The 22,578-nt window shown below is 41.5% G+C and overlaps 1 protein-coding gene across 1 annotated transcript in view; it reads right to left on the bottom strand.

Annotated features, from left to right (window-relative positions):
• Positions 1-22,578, bottom strand: part of si:dkeyp-14d3.1 (transmembrane protein 132C) — a 231,085-nt gene that overhangs the window by 185,433 nt on the left and 23,074 nt on the right. The window contains exon 2 of the mRNA XM_035735887.1: positions 8,334-9,222. Within this exon, the coding sequence (XP_035591780.1) occupies positions 8,334-9,222 (889 nt within the window). The remainder of the gene's footprint in view (positions 1-8,333; positions 9,223-22,578) is intronic.

Genomic DNA, 22,578 nt, shown 5'->3' on the forward strand with positions numbered 1-22,578 from the left:
GGTAGGGCAGTGTGAGCAGAACCAGCGGTGTCGTTTGACTTAGCAAACGAGGATCGGATGTCGTCGACCTTCTTTTCAAAATGGTTGACGAAGTCATCTGCAGAGAGGGAGGAGGGGGAGGAGGATTCAGGAGGGAGGAGAAGGTGGCAAAGAGCTTCCTAGGGTTAGAGGCAGATGCTTGGAATTTAGAGTGGTAGAAAGTGGCTTTAGCAGCAGAGACAGAGGAGGAAAATGTAGAGAGGAGGGAGTGAAAGGATGCCAGGTCCGCAGGGAGGCGAGTTTTCCTCCATTTCCGCTCGGCTGCCCGGAGCCCTGTTCTGTGAGCTCGCAATGAGTCGTCGAGCCACGGAGCGGGAGGGGAGGACCGAGCCGGCCTGGAGGATAGGGGACATAGAGAGTCAAAGGATGCAGAAAGGGAGGAGAGGAGGGTTGAGGAGGCAGAATCAGGAGATAGGTTGGAGAAGGTTTGAGCAGAGGGAAGAGATGATAGGATGGAAGAGGAGAGAGTAGCGGGGGAGAGAGAGCGAAGGTTGGGACGGCGCGATACCATCCGAGTAGGGGCAGTGTGGGAAGTGTTGGATGAGAGCGAGAGGGAAAAGGATACAAGGTAGTGGTCGGAGACTTGGAGGGGAGTTGCAATGAGGTTAGTGGAAGAACAGCATCTAGTAAATATGAGGTCGAGCGTATTGCCTGCCTTGTGAGTAGGGGGGGAAGGTGAGAGGGTGAGGTCAAAAGAGGAGAGGAGTGGAAAGAAGGAGGCAGAGAGGAATGAGTCAAAGGTAGACGTGGGGAGGTTAAAGTCGCCCAGAACTGTGAGAGGTGAGCACTCGGAGCCCCTAAGTCGACCTACTCCCTCTTATCAATGTTCTTGAAGTTTAACACTTGCCACACACACACACACACACACACACACACACACACACACACACACACACACACACACACACACACACACACACACACACACACACACACACACACACACACACACACACACACACACACACATACATACACACACACACCCACACTTAAGTACTGTTAAAGCTTCAAGCATTCTAAATGAGTGTCCTCCCAACTTCTGATTGGAAGGTTGGACTATAGGAAGAAAGAAGTGGCTCTATGGAAGAAAAAAAACAAAGAGCTTTTAAATCTGTCCAACAATGTTAGGGACGGATCAAAATGTACAGAATGGTTACCTGAAGGAAAATGGGGGAGGGTCATGCTTTTTCAACTTCAGTCAAGGGGAGAGTTTAGAATTTTTCAAATTTAGTCCAGGGGAGGGTCATGTAATTTGTAATTGATAACAATTCAATATTTCTCAGTGTTTTAGAATGAGTTGCTTATTATGCAAAATTGAGTATACAAAACATTAAGAAGCTCTTTCCATGACATAGTCTGACCAGGTGAAACCAGGTGAAAGCTATAGTCCCTTATGTCACTTGTTAAATGCACTTCGATCAATGTAGATGAAAGGGAGGGGACAGGTTAAAGAAGGATTTCTATGCCTTGAGACAATTGGAGGGGTGCAACTCAATATTAGGAAGGTGCTCCGAATGTTTATCAATGTGTGCCCAGTGCCGCTCATCTTCTCTGATTCTCTACTGGGCGAGCAATATCAAGCGCGCCTACAGGCTATTTAGTGTGGTCTCAATCAAATGATCCATTGCCTATAGGCCGTAGGCTACGAAGTGTATGCTCGGAGAAGCACAGAGCAAAGTTAGATTTCTAAGATAGCTGCTGGGATGGTGTAAATAAAACTAGACTGCATTACACACCACAATGGATATTCCATTGTGTACTGCCTAACCAATGGCTATGCCGTGTAGGGCTATGGTGGCAGTTCAGGAGAACAATCCAAGGTTTCTTCCCAATTTTTGTTGTTGATTGGGCCTAGTCCAACAAAGGCACTATCTTGCTTGCGGATGAGTCTATAGCCTATGTTCTTTTCAGTTTGAGAAGGAGGGCATGAAGATGAGAAGGAGGACCAGAGGTCAACTTTGATAGCTTGCTACTACTGTAATTTATTTTAATTAAAATAATGTGTTTCTTGCCCATGATGTATTTATCAGACTTATTGACCTCACAATAAAACAGATTTGAGTAAGCTACATTGTGGTGAAGATACTTGAAGCAGCAGTTGAGGCATAATCAATCAGAAATGGAAAGCTCATGGGGCAGACAGCAGGCAAATTCGAGTAGACATAATGAATTGAACCTGTCTTCATTTTAATTAGACTTTACTAAAAACAAGAGAGCCTTGTGTTGGAGCCTATTTAAGAAACAAGAGGGCCTACCACTTTGACAGACAAAAGTAGGCTCTAGGCTGCTATATCCATAGATGTGTCAGTCAATTCCTCCACCCACCATGCAATCTTTACAGTGCCTTGCGAAAGTATTCGGCCCCCTTGAACTTTGCGACCTTTTGCCACATTCCAGGCTTCAAACATAAAGATATAAAACTGTATTTTTTTGTGAAGAATCAACAACAAGTGGGACACAATCATGAAGTGGAACGACATTTATTGGATATTTCAAACTTTTTTAACAAATCAAAAACTGAAAGATTGGGCGTGCAAAATTATTCAGCCCCATTAAGTTAATACTGTGTAGCGCCACCTTTTGCTGCGATTACAGCTGTAAGTCGCTTGGGGTATGTCTCTATCAGTTTTGCACATCGAGAGATTGGATTTTTTCCCCATTTCTCCTTGCAAAACAGCTCAAGCTCAGTGAGGTTGGATGGAGAGCATTTGTGAACAGCAGTTTTCAGTTCTTTCCACAGATTCTCGATTGGATTCAGGTCTGGACTTTGACTTGGCCATCCACCTGGATATGTTTATTTTTGAACCATTCCATTGTAGATTTTGCTTTATGTTTTGGATCATTGTCTTGTTGGAAGACAAATCTCCGTCCCAGTCTCAGGTCTTTTGCAGACTCCATCAGGTTTTCTTACAGAATGGTCCTGTATTTGGCTCCATCCATCTTCCCATCAATTTTAACCATCTTCCCTGTCCCTGCTGAAGAAAAGCAGGCCCAAACCATGATGCTGCCACCACCATGTTTGACAGCGGGGATGGTGTGTTCAGGGTGATGAACTGTGTTGCTTTTACGCCAAAAATTACGTTTTGCATTGTTGCCAAAAAGTTCAATTTTGGTTTCATCTGACCAGAGCACCTTCTTCCACATGTTTGGTGTGTCTCCCAGGTGGCTTGTGGCAAACTTTAAACAACACTTTTTATGGATATCTTTAAGAAATGGCTTTCTTCTTGCCACTCTTCCATAAAGGCCAGATTTGTGCAATATACGACTGATTGTTGTGCTATGGACAGAGTCTCCCACCTCAGCTGTATATCTCTGCAGTTCATCCAGAGTGATCATGGGCCTCTTGGCTGCATCTCTGATCAGTCTTCTCCTTGTATGAGCTGAAAGTTTAGAGGGACGGCCAGGTCTTGGTAGATTTGCAGTGGTCTGATGACATCCTTCCATTTCAATATTATCTAAATCTTGCACAGTGCTCCTTGGGATGTTTAAAGCTTGGGAAGGTTTTGTATCCAAATCCGGCTTTAAACTTCTTCACAACAGTATCTCAGTTTTGACTGGGACCTGCAGGCCAGAGGTGGTTCCTTGTTCTTCAGAGCCTGGATGATGCTAGGCAAGCACCATGGTCTTGATGCGAGCTTCAACGAAGCCTTTGAAGTCACGGACCTCAGGTCTTGGTAGATTTGAGTGGTCTGATTATCACAGTGCATGTGCATTTACCTACGGAGACTTTTCACGGATGAGATTATACAGTGCATGTGCATTTACACAGGTGGATTGCACACAGGTGGATTATTTATCATCATTAGTCATTTAGGGCAACATTGGATCATTCAGAGATCCTCACTGAACTTCTGGAGAGAGTTTGCTGCACTGAAAGTGAAGGGGCTGAATCATTTTGCACGACCAATTTTTCAGTTTTTGATTTGTTAAAAAAGTTTGAAATATCCAATAAATGTCGTTCCACTTCATGATTGTGTCCCACTTGTTGTTGATTCTTCACAAAAAAATACAGTTTTATATCTTTATGTTTGAAGCCTGAAATGTGGCAAAAGGTCGCAAAGTTCAAGGGGGCCGAATACTTTCGCAAGGCACTGTAAATACTCTTCCTCTGTATCAATGAAGGGCTGTTAAGTTAAAGCCAAGACTCAAATTGAGGGGGTATGAGAGGGTATGCCATAGGTCTACCTTTTATTAAAGAAAATGGTAAAAAGCACACCCTTGTTAGTTTAAGATTTTGAAGGAAATAAAACGGACCAGATTATATAAAGATATCTATAACAGAGCTTCGGTCCGCAGTGCTTTATGCTACAATCAAACTGTAAGATGCATATGGGGATAGCATTGCCTTTGCTTGGGAGGTAATCTAATTCTATCACCATCAATTGAATAAGCTATTCATTTTTTGTACAATAGAAGATGTTTAAATCCAGACAGCCTTCAGGGAAACACTTGTGACCTTCTCTTGTTGGCCACAGAAGAAGAGAAGCAAGCAGCTAAAGCTTGCATTTTTCTGCATCGGTAGGCCTACTCTGTCTGTGATGGAAATGTAGGCTTAACTTCTGAAAGTACCATGCTCAAATTCCCAATGAAGTCTCAAATTAAATGATTTGCAAACAGGGACAGTTTTGTTGCAAACAAGACATGCCGATTTGGCATTGGAGAAATATGATTAACAAATAGGCCTATCTCTTTGTCCATTCTTAGCCTGTCATTTTTGTAATTTGTGTGGTATTAAAAACATATTCTGCTAATATGTAAAATGATGTAGAACTGCATTAAATGTTTACAAGGCTACTTTTTCTCGGACCTGCAAATACGATAATAGATTAATGCAATGTTTTTAATATATAGGAGATCTTTCCATCCCTACTCTTGTCATTGGGGTCTGCAAAACCACAAAATTCCCACGTTACCATGTAATATTACAGGACGAAGAACAGTTTCTAAAACTACATATCTAAGTCTCTGGTCTGGCCAAAAAGTGAAGGTAAACGGGAGACATGTTCTCTGCTATCCACCTTGTCACTTGGTAAAATATATTTTGCTGTAAGGGTGGCCATCCATTTTCATTTCAGAGGGGTCCGATTTTCTCAATGTAAACCTTATTATAAATAAAGTTCACTCCCTTATGAATTCCACAGAAGACAATAACAACAGATCAGCCTGTTCATATAAAATATAATATAGCCTAGGCTACTTAAACATGTTGTTCAATATTAACTAGTCACAAGCTACTACTACTAGAATTGGGATCATTTGCTTAAATATTTTGACCTGAGAATTACAACAAAGTAACTAAATGGATGTCCTGTTCTGATTAAAATCAATGTGGGAAGTTAGTTGAATCAAGAGGCATTCAGCCATGGCATTGTAAACATTATGTTTTTCTTTAGCTAGCAAGCTAACGTTAGCATAACTAGCCAGCTTCTTCTGTACAAATTGTGTTTTTGCTGTTATCCTCTCTAGGCTAGGGGGCAGTATTTTCACGTCCGGATGAAAAGCGTGCCCAAAGTTAACTGCCTGCTACTCAGGCCCAGAAGCTAGGATATGCATAGTATGAGTAAATTTGGATGGAAAACACTCTGACGTTTCTAAAACTGTTTGAACGATGTCTGTGAGTGTAACAGAAATTATTTGGCAGGCAAAACCCAGAGGATAAACCAACCAATCTTTTTTTTTAGCTCACTCTCTTTTCAATGCGTTTTCAATGGGAATCTAGAATTCTAAGGCAGTTGCTTGCAGTTCCTATCGCTTCCACTGGATGTCAACAGTCTTTAGAAATTGGTTGATGTTTTTCCTTTGAGAAATGAAGAAGTAGCCCTGTTCAGAACGAGGGTCAAGTGAAGTGTACTGTTGTGGTTGGGGCACGTGACCTGAAAGCTCGCTCCACTTGGTTTTTATCCCCTATTGAACGCAGTTTATCCCGTCTTAAAATGTATCGATTATTTACTTTTAAAAATACCTAAAGTTGTATTAGGAAAGTTGTTTGAAATGTTTGGACAACGATTACAGGTAACTTATTAGATATTTTGTAGTCATGTTGCGCGAGGTGGAACCAGTGTTTTTCTTGATCAAACGCGCCAAATAAATGGAACTTTTGGAGATATAATGATGGAATTAATCGAACAAAAGGACCATTTGTGATGTTTATGGGACATATTGGAGTGACAACAAAAGAAGATCTTCAAAGATAAGGCATGAAATATATTGTTATTTCTGACTTTTGTGTTGTGCCTGGCGGGATGAAATATGATTGTCTGTGTTTGTTTGATCTTCAGATAATAGTATGGTTTGCTTTCGCCGTAAAGCCTTTTTGAAATCTGACACAGCGGCTGGATTAACAAGAAGTTTATATTTAAACCTATGTGTAACACTTGTATCTTTCATCAATGTTTATGATGAGTATTTCTGTAATTTGATTTGGCTCTCTGCAATTTCACCGGATGTTATTTGAGACAATGCATTACTGAACATAATGCACCAATTTAAACTGAGGTTTTTGGACATAAAGAGGGACTTTATTGAACAAAACAAACATTTATTGTGTAACATGGAGTCCTGGGTGTGCCATGAGATGAAGATCATCAAATATCATAATTTCTGACTTTTGTGAGCCCTCTCCTTGGCTGGAAAATGTCTTATGGTTTTTTGTGACTGGGCGCTGTCTTAACATAATCGCATGGTGTGCTTTCGCCGTAAAGCCTTTTTGAAATCAGACACTGTGGTTGGATTAACAAGAAATGTATCTTTGAAATGGTGTATAATACTTGTATGTTTGAGGAATTTTAATTATGAGATTTCTGTTGTTTGAATTTGGAGCCCTGCAATTTCATAGGCTGTTGTCGAGGTGGGACACCAGTCCCACAAATCCCAGAGAGGTTATCTAAAGAAACACCTGGGAATGTGTTTATGGTTGAACTTCCTGTAAATTTAACATAACAATTATTACTCAAAGATGCACGCATAGTGTACCACAATAGAGAATGACAGCGCTACAGAGACCAAGTGCATAACGACCCAGCTAGCAATGAGGAATCGGCCCAGAAGCGGCCCTTTTCCAGGGATCATTAGGCACACGAGTAGGCGCACGTGTTTCCCGCACGGACCATTTTCAGTGCAACACATCATATGCTCTGAGCCGTGTGCAGTCCCCAGTTAGCACAGTGGATCTGGGCTGATTCCGTCTGAGAGTCGGGTCCTCGGCTGAGTGTCAGACTCGGCCGACATCATGTGGCCCAAGTCTGGGTCGCCTTTGGCAGTATTACTTATGGCTAGGGTGCAGGGATTTAGCTCGGGCCAATTCTGGTGTCAGTTATCTGGCCCAAATTTATTTCTTAAGCCTCGGGCCAATTGGGGCTACTCTCTGGCCGGGAGACCTATGAGGTGACGCACAATTGGCCCAGTGTCGTCCGAGTTAGGGAAGGGTTTAGCTGGCCGGGATGTCCTTGTTAAATTTGCATCTGGACCCTTTTGGGGCGATTCTGGTAAGATGCCCGCAAAGTCGGCTGAATTCCAGTAGACGGAAACGGCCCGATGTACTTGGGTCGATTCTGGGCAGTCATTCTTTTTTATTCTGGGCTGAGTCCGACACATGATTCCGGGCCGATTCAATCAGTTCCGGCCCCCCCAGAACAGGGCCGCTTCTGGGCCGATTCCTCATTGCTAGCTGGGTCAGAATTCCCATTCACCTTAGCAGAAAACAATCGGATCAGCCAGTTGGTTTGTTTTCATTTACACAGGTTGACAAATTGGCTTGACCCCTAGTCACAGCATCTCTCATGGTTTATAAATGTTCTCAACCTGCTTGATTAAGATCAGGCTAACAGTGATTACGCTAATGGGAATGCATTTTAATTAATGACATCCTCATTTGCATTGTGTGTTAATTATCAAATTCACTTAGTCTCATCTGCACATTCTAATTAGTACGTACAGCTTCATTGAATTTCACTATTTATCTTAGATAAAGATACTCCACTCCCTGTTTTTGCTGTGTTATATAAGCTTGGCTAAACTGAGTAAAGTAACTTTAATTTTGGAGACAGCAAAAAACACAGAGATAACAAATAAATCAGGACTAACAGCCTAGCTGCCAAACATTACAAATGCCCTACAATCCTTGGCAAACAATCTGGGTTTACTAATTTAATTACAACCAGGGTGTACTGCAGAAAGTTAATTTAAAAATGTATTCACTCTGTAATACAGCATTGCAGAGAACCTATGTATGAAGATATGCACTGGTCTAATGAGCAACCTTTAATACAGACTATGCTAATGTATTGGCTTACCTTAGGGTGAACATTTCCACAGGAGAGAAGGCTGAGGCAGTGATGAAGGCGGAGACAGTGTCCCTCTGCCTCATGGGCGTGGTCGGCACCATGACCAGGAAGTTACTATCCAGCCTGTGTTCTGTCAAGGCCAGGGCGGCAGGGCTCTGGTACAGACGCACACTGCCGATCCTCTTCATTGGGGTGGAGGTGGACGAGCCAAACAGACCCTCCTGATCCGAGCGGATGGAATTGCCTTTTCGGGCCTCCTCGGAGTGGCATTCCCCTGCCTCTGTTGATTGTAACATGTAGTAGAGCTCCACTGTGGTCCCCTCGGCCAGCTCTATGGTCCTCTGGCGCCCAGGCACCACGCTGGGGGGGCTGAACCAGCCGGCCAGGGGCTCCAGCTCAGCCACACACAGCCCCAGCTCCCCCTTCAGCTGGCATGTGCCACGCACCTCCTGGGTCTCGTGGAAGGCAAACATGCGTACGCAGGGCAGCTTGTCGATGGCGCTGTAGTCATCCCAGTCCCTGCCCGCCACATAGAACAGCACTTGGACCCTGGGGTTGGACAGGTAGATCCTGTCCTGGATGATGAATGTCTGCACCTTCCAGTTGAAGGTGAACATGGAGGAGGCCACGAAGGCCCAAGGGTTCTGGATGAGCTCCAGGGTGACAGGCTGCTCCACAGAGAGGGGGCCATAGCTGGCGTTTACTGAGGGCATGCTGCGGGCCTGGTAGATGAAGAAGGGCTCTGTCCGCGACAGCAGGCTGGAGTTCCTCATGAACTCCTGGTTGGCCTCTCTCAGGAAGAAAGCAGACTCTGCGTTGATCACTTGGTAGTTGACAGGCAAGTAGGTGGGGATGGATGAAAACCTCTGCAATCCCTCCAAGACTCGACAGTCTGCTACTGGAAGACAGAAAAGAAGAGCTGAGTCAGGACAAGCTCAGTCAGTGCTCACTTGTTGTACATCCTGTACATTTCCTCTAAAGCTTCCCTCCAGTAAAAGTAGAATGGCTGTACTGACAGCCATTTGGAGTGGAGCTTACTGTACCAGAGAGAACTGATAAAACTACACACAGACAGCAGAAAAGACACTGAGTAATGTAAGCTGCGGTCATGCCTAAAATTAGGCCTACATTACAATACATTACATTATGTTGTAGATGTATTTAATGGTGTATGGTTATTATGATGTTTTGATATTAAAAAGGGGTCAAGACCATTGCACATTACAGTACTATTTATTTTCTCATATATATAAATATATACAGTTGAAGTCAGAAGTTAACATAAACCTTAGCCAAATACATTTAAACTCAGTTTTTCACAATTCCTGACATTGAATCCTAGTAAAAATTCCCTGCCTTAGGTCCGTTAGGATCACCACTTTATTTTAATAATGTGAAATGTCAGAATAATAGTAGAGAAAATGATTTATTTAGGCCTTTTAAACAAAATCACATTCCCAGTGGGTCAGAAGTTTACTTACACTCAATTAGTATTTGGTAGCATTGCCTTTAAATTGTTTAACTTGGGTCAAATGTTTCAGGTAGCCTTCCACAAGATTCCCACAATAAGTTGGACCCTGAATTTTGGCCCATTCCTCCTGACAGAGCTGGTGTAACTGAGTCAGGTTTGTAGGCCTCCTTGCTTTTTCAGTTCTGTCTGTTCTAAAGGACTGAGGTCAGGGCTTTGTGATGGCCACCTTGACTTTGTTGTCCTTAAGACATTTTGCCACAACTTTGGAAGTATGTTTGTGGTTATTGTCCATTTGGGAGACCCATTTGCAACCAAGCTCTAACTTCCTGACTGATGTCTTGCTTCAATATAGCCACATCATTTTCCTATTATATATTATTATTTCCCAAGCTGTTTAAAGGCTCAGCCAACTTAGTGTATGTACATTTCTGACCCACTGGAATTATGATACAGTGAATTATACGTGAAATAATCTGTCTGTAAACAATTGTTGGAAATATTACTTGTGTCATGCACAAAGTAGATGCCCTAACCAACTTGCCAAAACTATAGTTTGCTAACAAGAAATGTGTTGAGTGGTTGAAAAACTAGTTTTAATGACTCCAATTTAAGTGTATGTAAAGTACACCTACTCATTCAAGTGTTTTTATTTATTTTTACAATTTTCTACATTGTTGAATAGTAGTGAAGACATCAAAACTATGAAATAACACATATGGAATCATGTAGTAACCGAAAAAAGTAGACACACTTGATGACAGCTTTGCCCACTCTTCGCATTCTCTGAACCATTTTCACCTGGAATGCTTTTCCAACAGTCTTGAAGGAGTTCCCACATATGCTCAGCATATGCTTTTCCTTCACTCTGTGTTCCGGCTTATCCCAAACCATCTCAACTTTGTTGAGGTTAGGGTTCTTGGAATGCAAGAATTAGAGTGATGGAGTGCTGCATCAGATGACCTGGCCTCAATATTCCCCCACAGAGTGAAGAAAAAGCAGCCAACGAGTGCTCAGCATATGTGGGAACTCCTTCAAGACTGTCGGGAAAGCACTCCCCATGAAACTGGGTGAGAGAATGCCAGGCTGTCATCAAGGCAAAAGGGTGGCTACTTTGAAGAATCTAAATTATAAAAAATATTTAGATTTTTTTCACACTTTTTTGCTTACTACATGATTTCATTTGTGTTATTACATAGTTATGATGTCTTCACTATTATTCTACAATATATAAAATTCATGAAGAGCTCAGGTATCCTCATCATATTCCAACTAATATCAAAGATAACTAAAAGTGGCCTACAATCCAGCATTTGTTAAATAATACCTACATTAACATATGAGTGAATGTAATCACTGTATTAACACTTTAACACACACGTTTAAATTATGTGAAGATTAATCACAAATACTCTGTTCTGATAAAGTGAGTTAATTTTCATGTGGAGTAATCTAGAGTTGTTTCTGGTGGGCCATTGCTAACAGGTCCCACTCCATGGTGGCCTGTGTGATGAGTGAGAAAACAATACATGTGCAAATAGGTGTTAATCACCCAAAGAGTGGGCTATGACCTTCCTCTCAAGAGCAATCTGCTGTGTGATTGCTTACTATTCCCTCCCTCCCTCCCTCCCTCCCTCCCTCCCTCCTGCCTGCACACCACACTCCCGTCTTAGACCCAGCCTTGTAAATCAATGTCCCGACAATTTACAAATCAGGCAGGGATTTGTGATTCATGGTGCCCACTTGACCTCATCCCTGTCTGTCCCATGGAGGCAGCATGGACGCAGCCTGCTGCCTCCACATCTGAAGGGCAACACAAGCATTTCGCTACACCCGCAATAACATTTGCTAAACATCTGTGTGACGAATCAAATTTGATTTGATTTGACACCACTCTCTCACTCTGCCCAGCCCAATCACCCCAGAGATCACTATGTATCACTAACATCTTCACTTAAGCATCACTTAGCTCCTTCAAAGTAAACACCAGCACTCATATGGGGCTTTTACAACAGAGGACAGAAACCATAGAAAAATACTATACCGCAGTGTAGTTTGTAATTTTCTGAACAAACTCAAGAAACAGATAGTACAACGACACTGACAAATGAAAAGCTTGATAGTCCAGCAAGAGCAATACAAGACAGAACAATCAGGAACAAAGTCTCATCCTCTGCAGTCCCATGGTGACAACGTTTTTACTCGCATCTCAGGGGTGGTCTCAATCCAGCATGCCTTCTAAGACAAAGCACTCACTCCAAAAGCCTTAGCATTTTTTTTTTATATCTCGACTATAATGAGATTTATCGTCTGTGCTTTCCAGATGACATAACATTCTTGAGAAGGAATTAAATGTCCATATGTGCCTCACATACAGTATATAGGCCAAAGGAAACCCTACAAAGTACAAGTATACACCTTTAAGAATGGGATCACTATTATCTTCTTAGTCAATCATGAAAGATTGTTTTTAAAGTCAGTAAAATGTATTCCCTTGTTACGAGCTGTCAAATGGCTATTTTCTAACAGTTAGGCCATTTTCTAACCATGAATGACAGATACGATACACTGCACAGGCAACATTTTCGCATCTATGGAGTCAACAAATCTATTAATGGAAGGTTGGCTGATTCCGTTATAATTTCTGTGAGGCCCATTCTAGCCTTGTGAACATTTGACACGGAAGAAAGAAGAAGCAGGAAGAAATGAATGAACGATGTGTGTAATTACAATTACAAGGAAACTATTCACACCTCTTGACTTTTTCCACATGTTCTTGTGTTACAACCTGAATTTAAATAGATTCAATTTAGATTTGGTGTCATTGGCCTACACACAATACCCCATAATGTCAAAGTGGAATTATGTTTTAACACATTTTTACAAATGAAATAAAAAAAACCGAATAGCTGAAATGTCTTGAGTCAATAAGTATTTAACCCCTTTGTTATGGCAAGCCTAAATAAGTTCAGGAGTAGATATTTGCATAACAAGTCATAATAAGTTGCATGAATCACTCTGCCTGCATTAATAGTGTTTAACATGCTTTTGAATGACTACCTCATCTCTGTAACCCACACAGTATCTGTATGGTCCCTCAGTTGAGCAGGTTACTTCAAACAAAGATTCAACCACAAAGGCCAGGGAGATTTTCGGCTGGGTTTCTGTACAAGTACGTTGTGACATCTGCTGATGTAAAAAGGGAGTGTTTTAAATACATTTGACTGACTGATTGATTGGCAGGGGAGTTTTATTTTGAATAACAAGAAATGGAATAGAACGAATCACAGGCTAAATCATAGAGAAAACCTGGTTCAGTCTGCTTTCCAACAGACACTGGGAAACAAATGTACCTTTCAGCAGGACAACAACATAACAGACAAGGCCAAGTATACACTGGAGTTGCATACCAAGACGGCATTGAATGTTCCTGAGTCGCCTAGTTACAGTTTTCACTTGCACTGAGCATACTAAACATTAGGAACACCTTCCTTATAGTGAGTTGCTTCCCACAGTTGTGTCAAGTTGGCTGGAGGTCCTTTTGTTGGTGGACCATTATTGATACATACAGGAAACTGTTGAGCATAAAAACCCAGCAGCATTGGAGGTCTTGACACAAACCGGTGTGCTTGGCACCTCCTACCATATCCCGTTCAATGGCACTTAAATATTGTGTCTTGCCCATTCACCCTCTAAATGGCAAACATACACAATTCATGTCTAAATTGTCTCAAGGCTTAAAAATGATTCTTTAACCTGTCTCCTCACCTTCATCTACACTGAATGAAGTGGATTTAACATCAATAAGGGATTATAGTTTTCACCTATGTTTTTTTACGTTTCGGTGCATTTTTTGGGGGTCCCACAAAACAATCAGAAAGCGTCTATGTAAGTCCCTCACTCTGTCACTCAGAAATGTATTCCAGTGTCTTCCTGCCTGCTGGAAATCTTTGCCAGTGTGTGTGCAGGCCACCTGCCCCTCCCCTCTGAAGAATAGGTTACTTCTTTATTTTGTCTTGTTCAAAGTTTCACTTCAATAAATATGTGGAACCTAGATTACAGGCGTAATTCAGAAATTAGGGAGAAATGTTTAATTAGAGAAAAATGGATTGACTTTTTCAAGGATACTATAGTTATCACTTTTCACGTTGGATTTATTAGCTAAAAAAGGTAAGACATATTTTGTAATTGTAGTGCTGCTCTGCACACACAAGTTTGTTTCCTCTGGTCCGGTGTTAAACCAACTCAAAAAGACACGAAAAGTTCCTCCAAAAAGCCGCTCCTCCGTACAGTAGGTATAATTCTGTTGACCTAATTCAGATAATGCATGTCATAACTAGATCCACAGCGTTTCAACGGGAAGCTTCCTCCATCTTCTCTCGCTCTCTCCTCAACCTCAACATTTCAGATGCATCTCACGTCCTACACTGTGACAACACAGTGTGTGTGTGTGTGTGTGTTTGTCTTTCATTATGATTAAACCATGCTGCTACGGCAAAATACAATTTTCTCTTAACGACTTTCCTATACAGATTAAATTGCTTAACCGCTCCACAGCAAGCTTCTCTATCCACACTGATTGGTGAAGTTATTTCATGTCGAGCTTAATGTAAACAAAAATTATATTTCAGAAGTTTAAAAGGGAACAGAAGGAACAATATAAACCTGTACTTTTTGCGGTTTTCAACTGTTTCAGAACTTGATTTGGCTGGTCGGAACAGTGGAACATATTGAAAAAAACAATGGTTCTGTTCAGAACTAAACAATGGAAAGTTATTTTGATTACAACCCCTGGTGCAAATATTGTACATTCCAGGTGTGCAAACCTCTTACAGACTTAACCAGCCAGACTCACAAATGTAATCGCTGCCAAAGGTGATTTTAACATTTTCAATACATTTGTAAAAATGTATAAAAACATGTTTTCACTTTGTCATTATGGGGTATTGTGTGCAACACAACAAAATGTGGAATAGGTCAAGGAGTATGAATACTTTCTGAAAGCACGGTAATATAAAATAACAAAAACATACAGATCTCATGTAGGTCAGGGCGTGACTAGGGGGGTATTCTAGTTTATTATTTCTATGTGGGGTTCTAGTTTATTTTTCTAGGTTGGTGATTTGTATGATTCCCAATTAGAGGCAGCTGGTAATCGTCTCTAATTGGGGATCATATTTAGGTAACCGTTTTCCACCTGTGTTTTGTGGGATATTGTATTTTGTGTTTTGTGCATCACGTCGTCACGTTTCGTTGTTTCTTTATTGTTTTGTTGTGAGGTTCACTTACTTCAATAAAAAAGATGTGGATGTCACGCCCTGACCATAGAGAGACTTTTTTATTCTTTACTTTGGTTAGGTCGGGGTGTGAGGCGAGGGGGGTGTTCCTATCTAGGTTATTTAGTTCTATGTTGGCCTATGGTTCCCAATCAGAGGCAGCTGTTTATCGTTGTCTTTGATTGGGGGTCATATTTAGGCAGCCATTCCCCCACTGTGTTTTGTGGGATCTTGTTTTGTGATGTTGCCATTTAGCACTTCATTGACATCCCATTTTCCTTGTTTCTTTACTTTGTCTTGTTCTAAGTATCGCTTCAATAGATATGTGGAACCCAGATCACGCTGTGCTTTGGTCCAACTATGCTTCCAACGACGACCGTGACATCATATAATAACAACAAACACTTCAAAATGTTTATCTGTTTGTGACTGAATGTAGTAGTATGATTTCTAAACTTAGAGGACATACGTTTAAAGGGGGAAAAGGGAATGCTATCTATAAATCATGGCAGCTTATTGAATTCCATTCAAAGAACCAGCAACCGATGGAACCCATGTGCACATTAAACCTACGAATAAAGAATAGTTATGAACGTCCTTTGTAAGGTAACCTTGTAGAAAGAAGAACCCTGTCTATGCTCATTCTGAAATAATATGATGAAGATAGAGGAATTGATTGAAGTAATCAATGACGTTTGAATTGTATGTTTACAGCAAACACACAACGCATTGAATTTGTTTTTACATCAGAAAATAATGCTCAAACCTTTTACACTAATGCTTTATTCATTTGTATTTTTCAAAAAGCAGCTTGAAGCCACAAACCTTTAAGTAGGTAGAGTAACTGCAGCATAAACCAAGGTACAATATGCTTATACCTGCAAACAACTGTGAGATGCATTTCCCAGACTGTGGATGTTTGTATGCAAATCTCTAATGCAATCAGTCTCTGGAATTGGCTCTGAATTTACAACCTTAAAATAAACTCCCATCAAGAGAACTTTAAACCCAAATCCACAGTAATAAAGAGTCAGCAGTGTTTGGAATTGAAATAAATAAGATATATGTATAAAGCATATAAATATCTTGAGGGTTACTGGAATCTTTATATGCTCCCAGTTGTGCCCTGAGGTGAAGGAAGTGGACTGGGGACCACAGTATTGTAATCTTTACTCTATTTCAAACCTTTCAGTATCTCATTCGATGTTGTGCTCCTAAAAGGAGAAATAGTAACATGACATAACATAACATGGTTTGATGTTTTTTGTAGAAATCATTGTGCCCACTTCGCCTGCAGTAAAGATGGAACTGAGTGTTACTAATGTCCAGACAGACATGGGCCAGAAAGGCCAGCATGTCGGTCAGTGTCCCTCCTCCGAGTCACCAACCTGCCTGCTGTACCAGGATCATCTTTTAATCTTTTAATCATTTTAATCTGAAATACGATACAGCATTATGCTGATTCATAGTTAAATAGGTTCATTTTCTTTATCGTAGACAACACATTCAGGCATGTGAATGTGTGGCAGTTTCATGTGTATTTTCCTAACACATTTTCTAGTCAGTGTTATTAGCAAGAAATGGACTAATCATCACATAAAATGATCATAGTACAGCGTTCTAAAGGAGCGACCATAAAAAGCAAAAACATGCAAATCATGGTGAGTCTGCATGTTTCTGTTGGAGCGGGACCACTCCAAATCCTTTTGAGGCATTTCTTCTCTTCCGAGAAGAGCTGACCACTCATTCTACTGTCAGAATGGGGATGGGCGTGGGGAGAACTACACAATGTTTGAGCTGTTATGACAGATAGACTGGCAGGTGGACAGTGTGCAGCAGATCCCAGGAAGAAACCAGGTAGTCAGAGCTCCTGACTAACCAAGCAGCACTCCTCATCCACACATGCTCAGCAGTGCTATCACACAGGATCCAGACCAGTGTGTGTGTACAGCTGAAGCAGGACTGACAGAGCGGGCAGGGAAGAGCAGCAGCCTTCACACATGGATGAGGCTGGGTAAATGACTGGCCACTGGAGAGGACACCAGGACTGGAGACAATGTTTCTGCAGCCCTCTACCTTGTCTAATGATATGGGTGTCCACTGAAGGGCCACTGGGGAGATGGACAGCCCCTGCCTTCCTGCTCCTTGCAAACGTCAACAAGACAGTATGATTCGTAAGCCTAATGCAGAGCCAAAAAGTGGGAGACAAAAGTTTAACAGCACAGAACAAAAATTTAGCAAAGAGAAAGAACTCCACAAGATATAAACGTAAAGAGAAAAGTCAGGAAAAAAGCAAAAGGATCTGACAGAAACAAACAGAGGGGAGGATCTCTCTGTAATTAATAAGAACAGGGCTACAATGTTTGACTTTGACAGTCTTCTCCTCCTCTCTTCTTCTCCTCTCCCTGGGCATGTACCTCTCTCTGACCCCTCTGACTCCCACAGTCACATGTACCTCTCTCTGACCCCTCTGACTCCCACAGTCACATTTACCTCTCTCTGATCCCTCTGACTCCCACAGTCACATGTACCTCTCTCTGACCCCTCTGACTCCCACAGTCACATTTACCTCTCTCTGATCCCTCTGACTCCCACAGTCACATGTACCTCTCTCTGACCCCTCTGACTCCCACAGTCACATGTATCTCTCTCTGATCCCTCTGACTCCCACAGTCACATGTATCTCTCTCTGATCCCTCTGACTCCCACAGTCACATGTATCTCTCTCTGACCCCTCTGACTCCCACAGTCACATGTACCTCTCTCTGATCCCTCTGACTCCCACAGGCCCCAACCCTGACTTTACTTCTAATGGGACATTCCTTAAATATAAAGAATGACAGAAAGCTCTCTCTTCCCTATGCATTACCCACAGCGTATTTATCATCATATCTAATTAAGAAGGGGTATTGAATTTGTGTCCAAGCGTCAAGAATAATAAATACAGTTGTTCTTTCAATTAGAATTTGAGGATGATTTACTGTGTTGTTGAGTCACCAATAAATGTAAGAAAATGGCAAAGGCACTAGTGGATGAATCAATACACAATATAATATGATATTACTTTCTGCTTGTTTACAGTGCCTTCAGAAAGTATTCATACCCCTTGACTTATTACACATTTTGTTGTGTTACAGCCTGAATTCGAAATGGATAAAAAAGGGATCTTTACCCATCTACACACAATACCCCATAATGACAAAGTGAAAACATGTTTTTAGAAATGTTAGCAAAGGTATTGAAAATGAAATACAGAAAGATCTTATTTACATAAGTATTCACACCCCTGAGTCTGCTTGTAGAAGCACATTTGGCATTGATTTAAGCTATCTATATTTCTACACCTGGATTGCGCAATATTTGCCCATCATTCTTTAAAAAAAAATCTTCAATCCCTCTCGAATTGGTTGTTGATCATTGCTAGACAACCATTTTTAGGTCTTGCCATAGAGTTTCAAGTACATTTAGGTCAAAACTGTAATTCGGCCACTCAGGAACATTCACTTTCTTCTTGGTAAGCAACTCCAGTGTAGATTTGGCTTTGTGTTTTAGGTTATTTTCCTGCTGAAAGGTGAATTCATCTCCCAGTGTCTGGTGGAAAGCAGAATGAATCAGGTTTTCTTCTAGGATTTTGCCTGTGCTTAGCTCCATTTTGTTTCTTTTTTTATCCTGAAGAACTGCCCAGTGCATAACAAAGCATACCCATAACATGATGCAGCCACCACTATACTTGAACATATGGAGAGCAGTACTTAGTAATGTGTTGTATTGGATTTGCCCCAAACATAACACATTGTACTCAGGACGAAAAGTGAATTGCTTTGCCACATTTTTTGCAGTATTACTTTAGTGCTTTGTTGCAAACAGGATGCATGTTTTGGAACATTTTTTATTCTGAATACTTTTTATTCCTTTTTGTCACTCTGTCAATTAGGTTAGTATTGTGGAGTAACTACAATGTTGTTGATCCATCCTCAGTTTTTCCCTATCACAGCCATTCAACTCTGTAACTGTTTTAAGGTCACCATTGGCCTCATGGTGAAATCCCTGAGCAGTTTATTCCTCTCTGGCAACTGAGTTAGGAAAGACGCCTGTATCTTTGTAGTGACTGGTGTATTGACACATCCAAAGTGTAATTAATAACGTCACCATGCTCAAGGGATATTCAGTGTCTGTTTTTTTTTATTTACCGTCTACCAATAGGTGCCCTTCTTTGCGAGGCATTGGAAAACCTCCATGGTTGTTGTGGTGGTTGAATCCGTGTATTGAAATTCACTGCTCGACTGAGGGACTATACAGATAATTGTATGTGTGGGGTAGAGAGATGAGGTAGTCATTCAAAAATCATGTTTAACACTATTATTGCACACAGAGTGAGTCCATGCAACTTATTATGTGACTTGTTAAGGAAAGTTTTAGTCCTGGACTTATTATAGGCTTGCCATAACAAAGGGATTTATGGACTTAAATACTTATGGACTCGAGACACTTCAGCTTTTCATTTGTAAAAATAAATAAACATGATTCCGCTTTGACATTATGGTATTGTTTTTAGGCCAGTGACAAAAAAAGTATATTTAATCCATTTTAAATTCAGGCTGAAACAAAACAAAATGTGGAAAAAACAAAGGGGTCATTTTAAACCGACATTTTCCCTAAGTGCTTTTACCCCTCTCTATCCCTGAGATGAGCTAAATTAAATCTATAATAACTACTCATGAATAAGGGGCAATGCAAAATACTGTTTGTAGAACAGTTTCCTCTTCGACGATAGTGGGGGACCTGCTGTAGCTGTTTGTTGTTTGACATCCAATTGATGGTCACCACAGGCGGCTGGTTTCAGCTTCATTGGGGAGGAAGGACTCATAGTAATGGCTGGAACAGTATCAAACACATGGTTTCCATTTCATTCACTCCATTCCAGACATTACTATGAGCCGTCCTCCCCTCAGCAGCCTCCTGTGATTATTGGCCACATTTAAGACAGTTAGAGGTAATAAAGACTAATGGGCCTGTGGCTTCACTAAGGGAAGAGCTACTTTCGAGTTCATGAGAGAAAGCATCATCTTGGGGATTAAAGAGTATCGACCAGGGAAGAGTAAACAACAGCAGCAGCAGTAGCAGCACTACTTGGATGTGTTTGGTAAAGCTGTGGGGAGGAGAAGAGAAGAACCACGGCCACCACATTCTGGTCCCCATGTGGGCCTGCCTGCCTGGCTGAGAGAGACTGCAGCACCATTAGGGGCTAAAAAGGAACCTTTAGGTGGTGAGGCCTGTGTGTGCAACACAGTTATCACAGCAGGATATCAGTCAGTGAGTGGCCTGGCCTGGGCTGGGCTGCAGACATTACTGGTCTCCTGGGTGCAGAGAAGAATGGCTGCATTGTGCCAGAGCAGGCAGAGCACACGGCTGTAGGGGAGGACAGGCCAGGCCAGAGAGCTTTTGGCCTGGACAGGGAGGATGAGACAAACATGGATTTGTGTGCCAATCAGTATTCTCAGGGCCGCTCCGGAGTTTTCTAAAACATAAACTGTCCGCCTAATGAATCTCTTCCCCTCACACTGCCCTTTATTGCAAAGCGATATCGTAAATCAGGACAAACACAGGGCCTCTTGCAGAGCAGAGTGAGTTGGCCTCTTTGTGTGCACTGAGGGACATTTAACAATGAGAGCAGAGCCCTGTCACGACCAAGAGAACAAGTGGACACAAACCCACCAAAGATCTATACGCTGCTGCTCGGCATTGCCTACTGGCCGGGGCAGCATACAACAGGTGTCAAAAAACAAGTACGTAACTAAATAGAAAGGTTCCAGTAAACATAAGAATAAGATACAGAAAATCTAAATTGTGTGAAAAATGGTGGATATACAGTTCTATTCTCCCCAGGTCTCACTACAGGAAACAGCGCATACAGAAATGTCTATTCTCATCACATCTGATTAAGCACGGGGACAAAAAAGGCTGAATACACTTTCATATCACCCCCAAAGGATTGCTCTCAGAACACAACTTGCTTCTCTGTGATATTCAGTCGAGAAGGCTTACGATGCAAAATATGAAAAGAAGATGATACTTGCTGTAACATAAGGAATTGTACTGACTGGCGTCTTTGGGGCGTTACATGAGTTTTAAAAAAACAGTTAAGCTCTCTGCAGTTCAAAAGCTGAGGGATGGGGCTGAAGAAATGTAACCAGTCGCAAATTCATTGATAGAACTATGGATGCCAGGACTGACCATCTATGATATCAAAAGTATAGTTTCAACCAGGACTTGAAGGTATACAGTGTTTGTTTGCATTTACTTTGTTTACAAACATTGAAGTAAAACAAGCATATATAAGGGGTTCTGATGAGTTGAACTAAGCTCATGAGGCATTTGTAAATTATATTATTTAAGAATCAACGGGTACATATAATTAATTTAAGCCCAAAAATTGATGTAAGCAATTACATATTTCTCCTTTAATTTTCTTTTGGAGCAACAGTCATATCTGTCAAGGATAGTCCTTGCCCGAGTCATATGGAGGGACTCTATATGACTCTGGTTCTTACCAGCTACAAGTGGCCCTGACAAACCCCTTGACTCTCTCTTCATTGGACAGTATAACAGCCACACTACCAGTCGATCTCTTGTCCTCTTATCACCACAAATCAGGAAACATACAGAACATTGAAAAACCATTACCACTGATTGCGTACAATGTCAACGATGACAAGTAATCAAAGCTACTTTTAATGATTTAGGAGTAAGAGGATCTGTGGAACAATGACTGCCTCATCCGCCTCGCCTGAGAGACCTGAGGACAATAGCTCCTTCTTCAGTCAGAGGTCAAGCCTCTAGCTTGTCATTGAACACACACAACCAGGCAGTCTAAAAAGGACATATCCAATAGGTGGCTGTGTGATCTCAGGTAAGAAAGTCATCCGCCACACACCTTTTCAAACCCTCTCCGTAGTTATTTTCCTCAACATTCTCAAATCTGTCAAATAGATATGAAAAATTGGAAATATTCAACAGGATATTTCTACAGTGCTGGTCACTACATCTGACTATACCAAATACTGCAGTGTGGCAGTGGCAATAATTTGTTATGCATTGTGGTGAAGGGAAGGCTTGAGGCCAGTAACTGACTGAGCTACAGGGTTCTTTAATGAATGTGAGAGATGGACGGGAGCTCACATTAGAGGATGGAGGATGTGGAGTTCAGCCTCAGAATGTTCTTTAGCATCCCGCCACAGTTCAGACACCTCACTGAGATGAGATCCTCCTAGGCTGACAGGGAAGAGAAGCCTACTTTCTCACAACATCTCAAAAAGTCCGACAACAGTCAAACATCTGGTACAGAACTACCAAGCTGAAGATGACCAGACATTCCTTTCATAATTTCTTTCATATGACTTGAGTTTGTTAATAACCCAGTGCTTTGTCTGTACTGTACCTGGCCAAGGAACACATGTATAATACCTCTAAAATAACATTAACGTTTACTGCAGTGGGCTAAATCAGGGTC

The sequence above is a fragment of the Oncorhynchus keta genome, chromosome 25 (assembly GCF_023373465.1).
Source record: "Oncorhynchus keta strain PuntledgeMale-10-30-2019 chromosome 25, Oket_V2, whole genome shotgun sequence".
In the NCBI taxonomy this organism is placed as follows: Eukaryota; Metazoa; Chordata; class Actinopteri; order Salmoniformes; family Salmonidae; genus Oncorhynchus; species Oncorhynchus keta.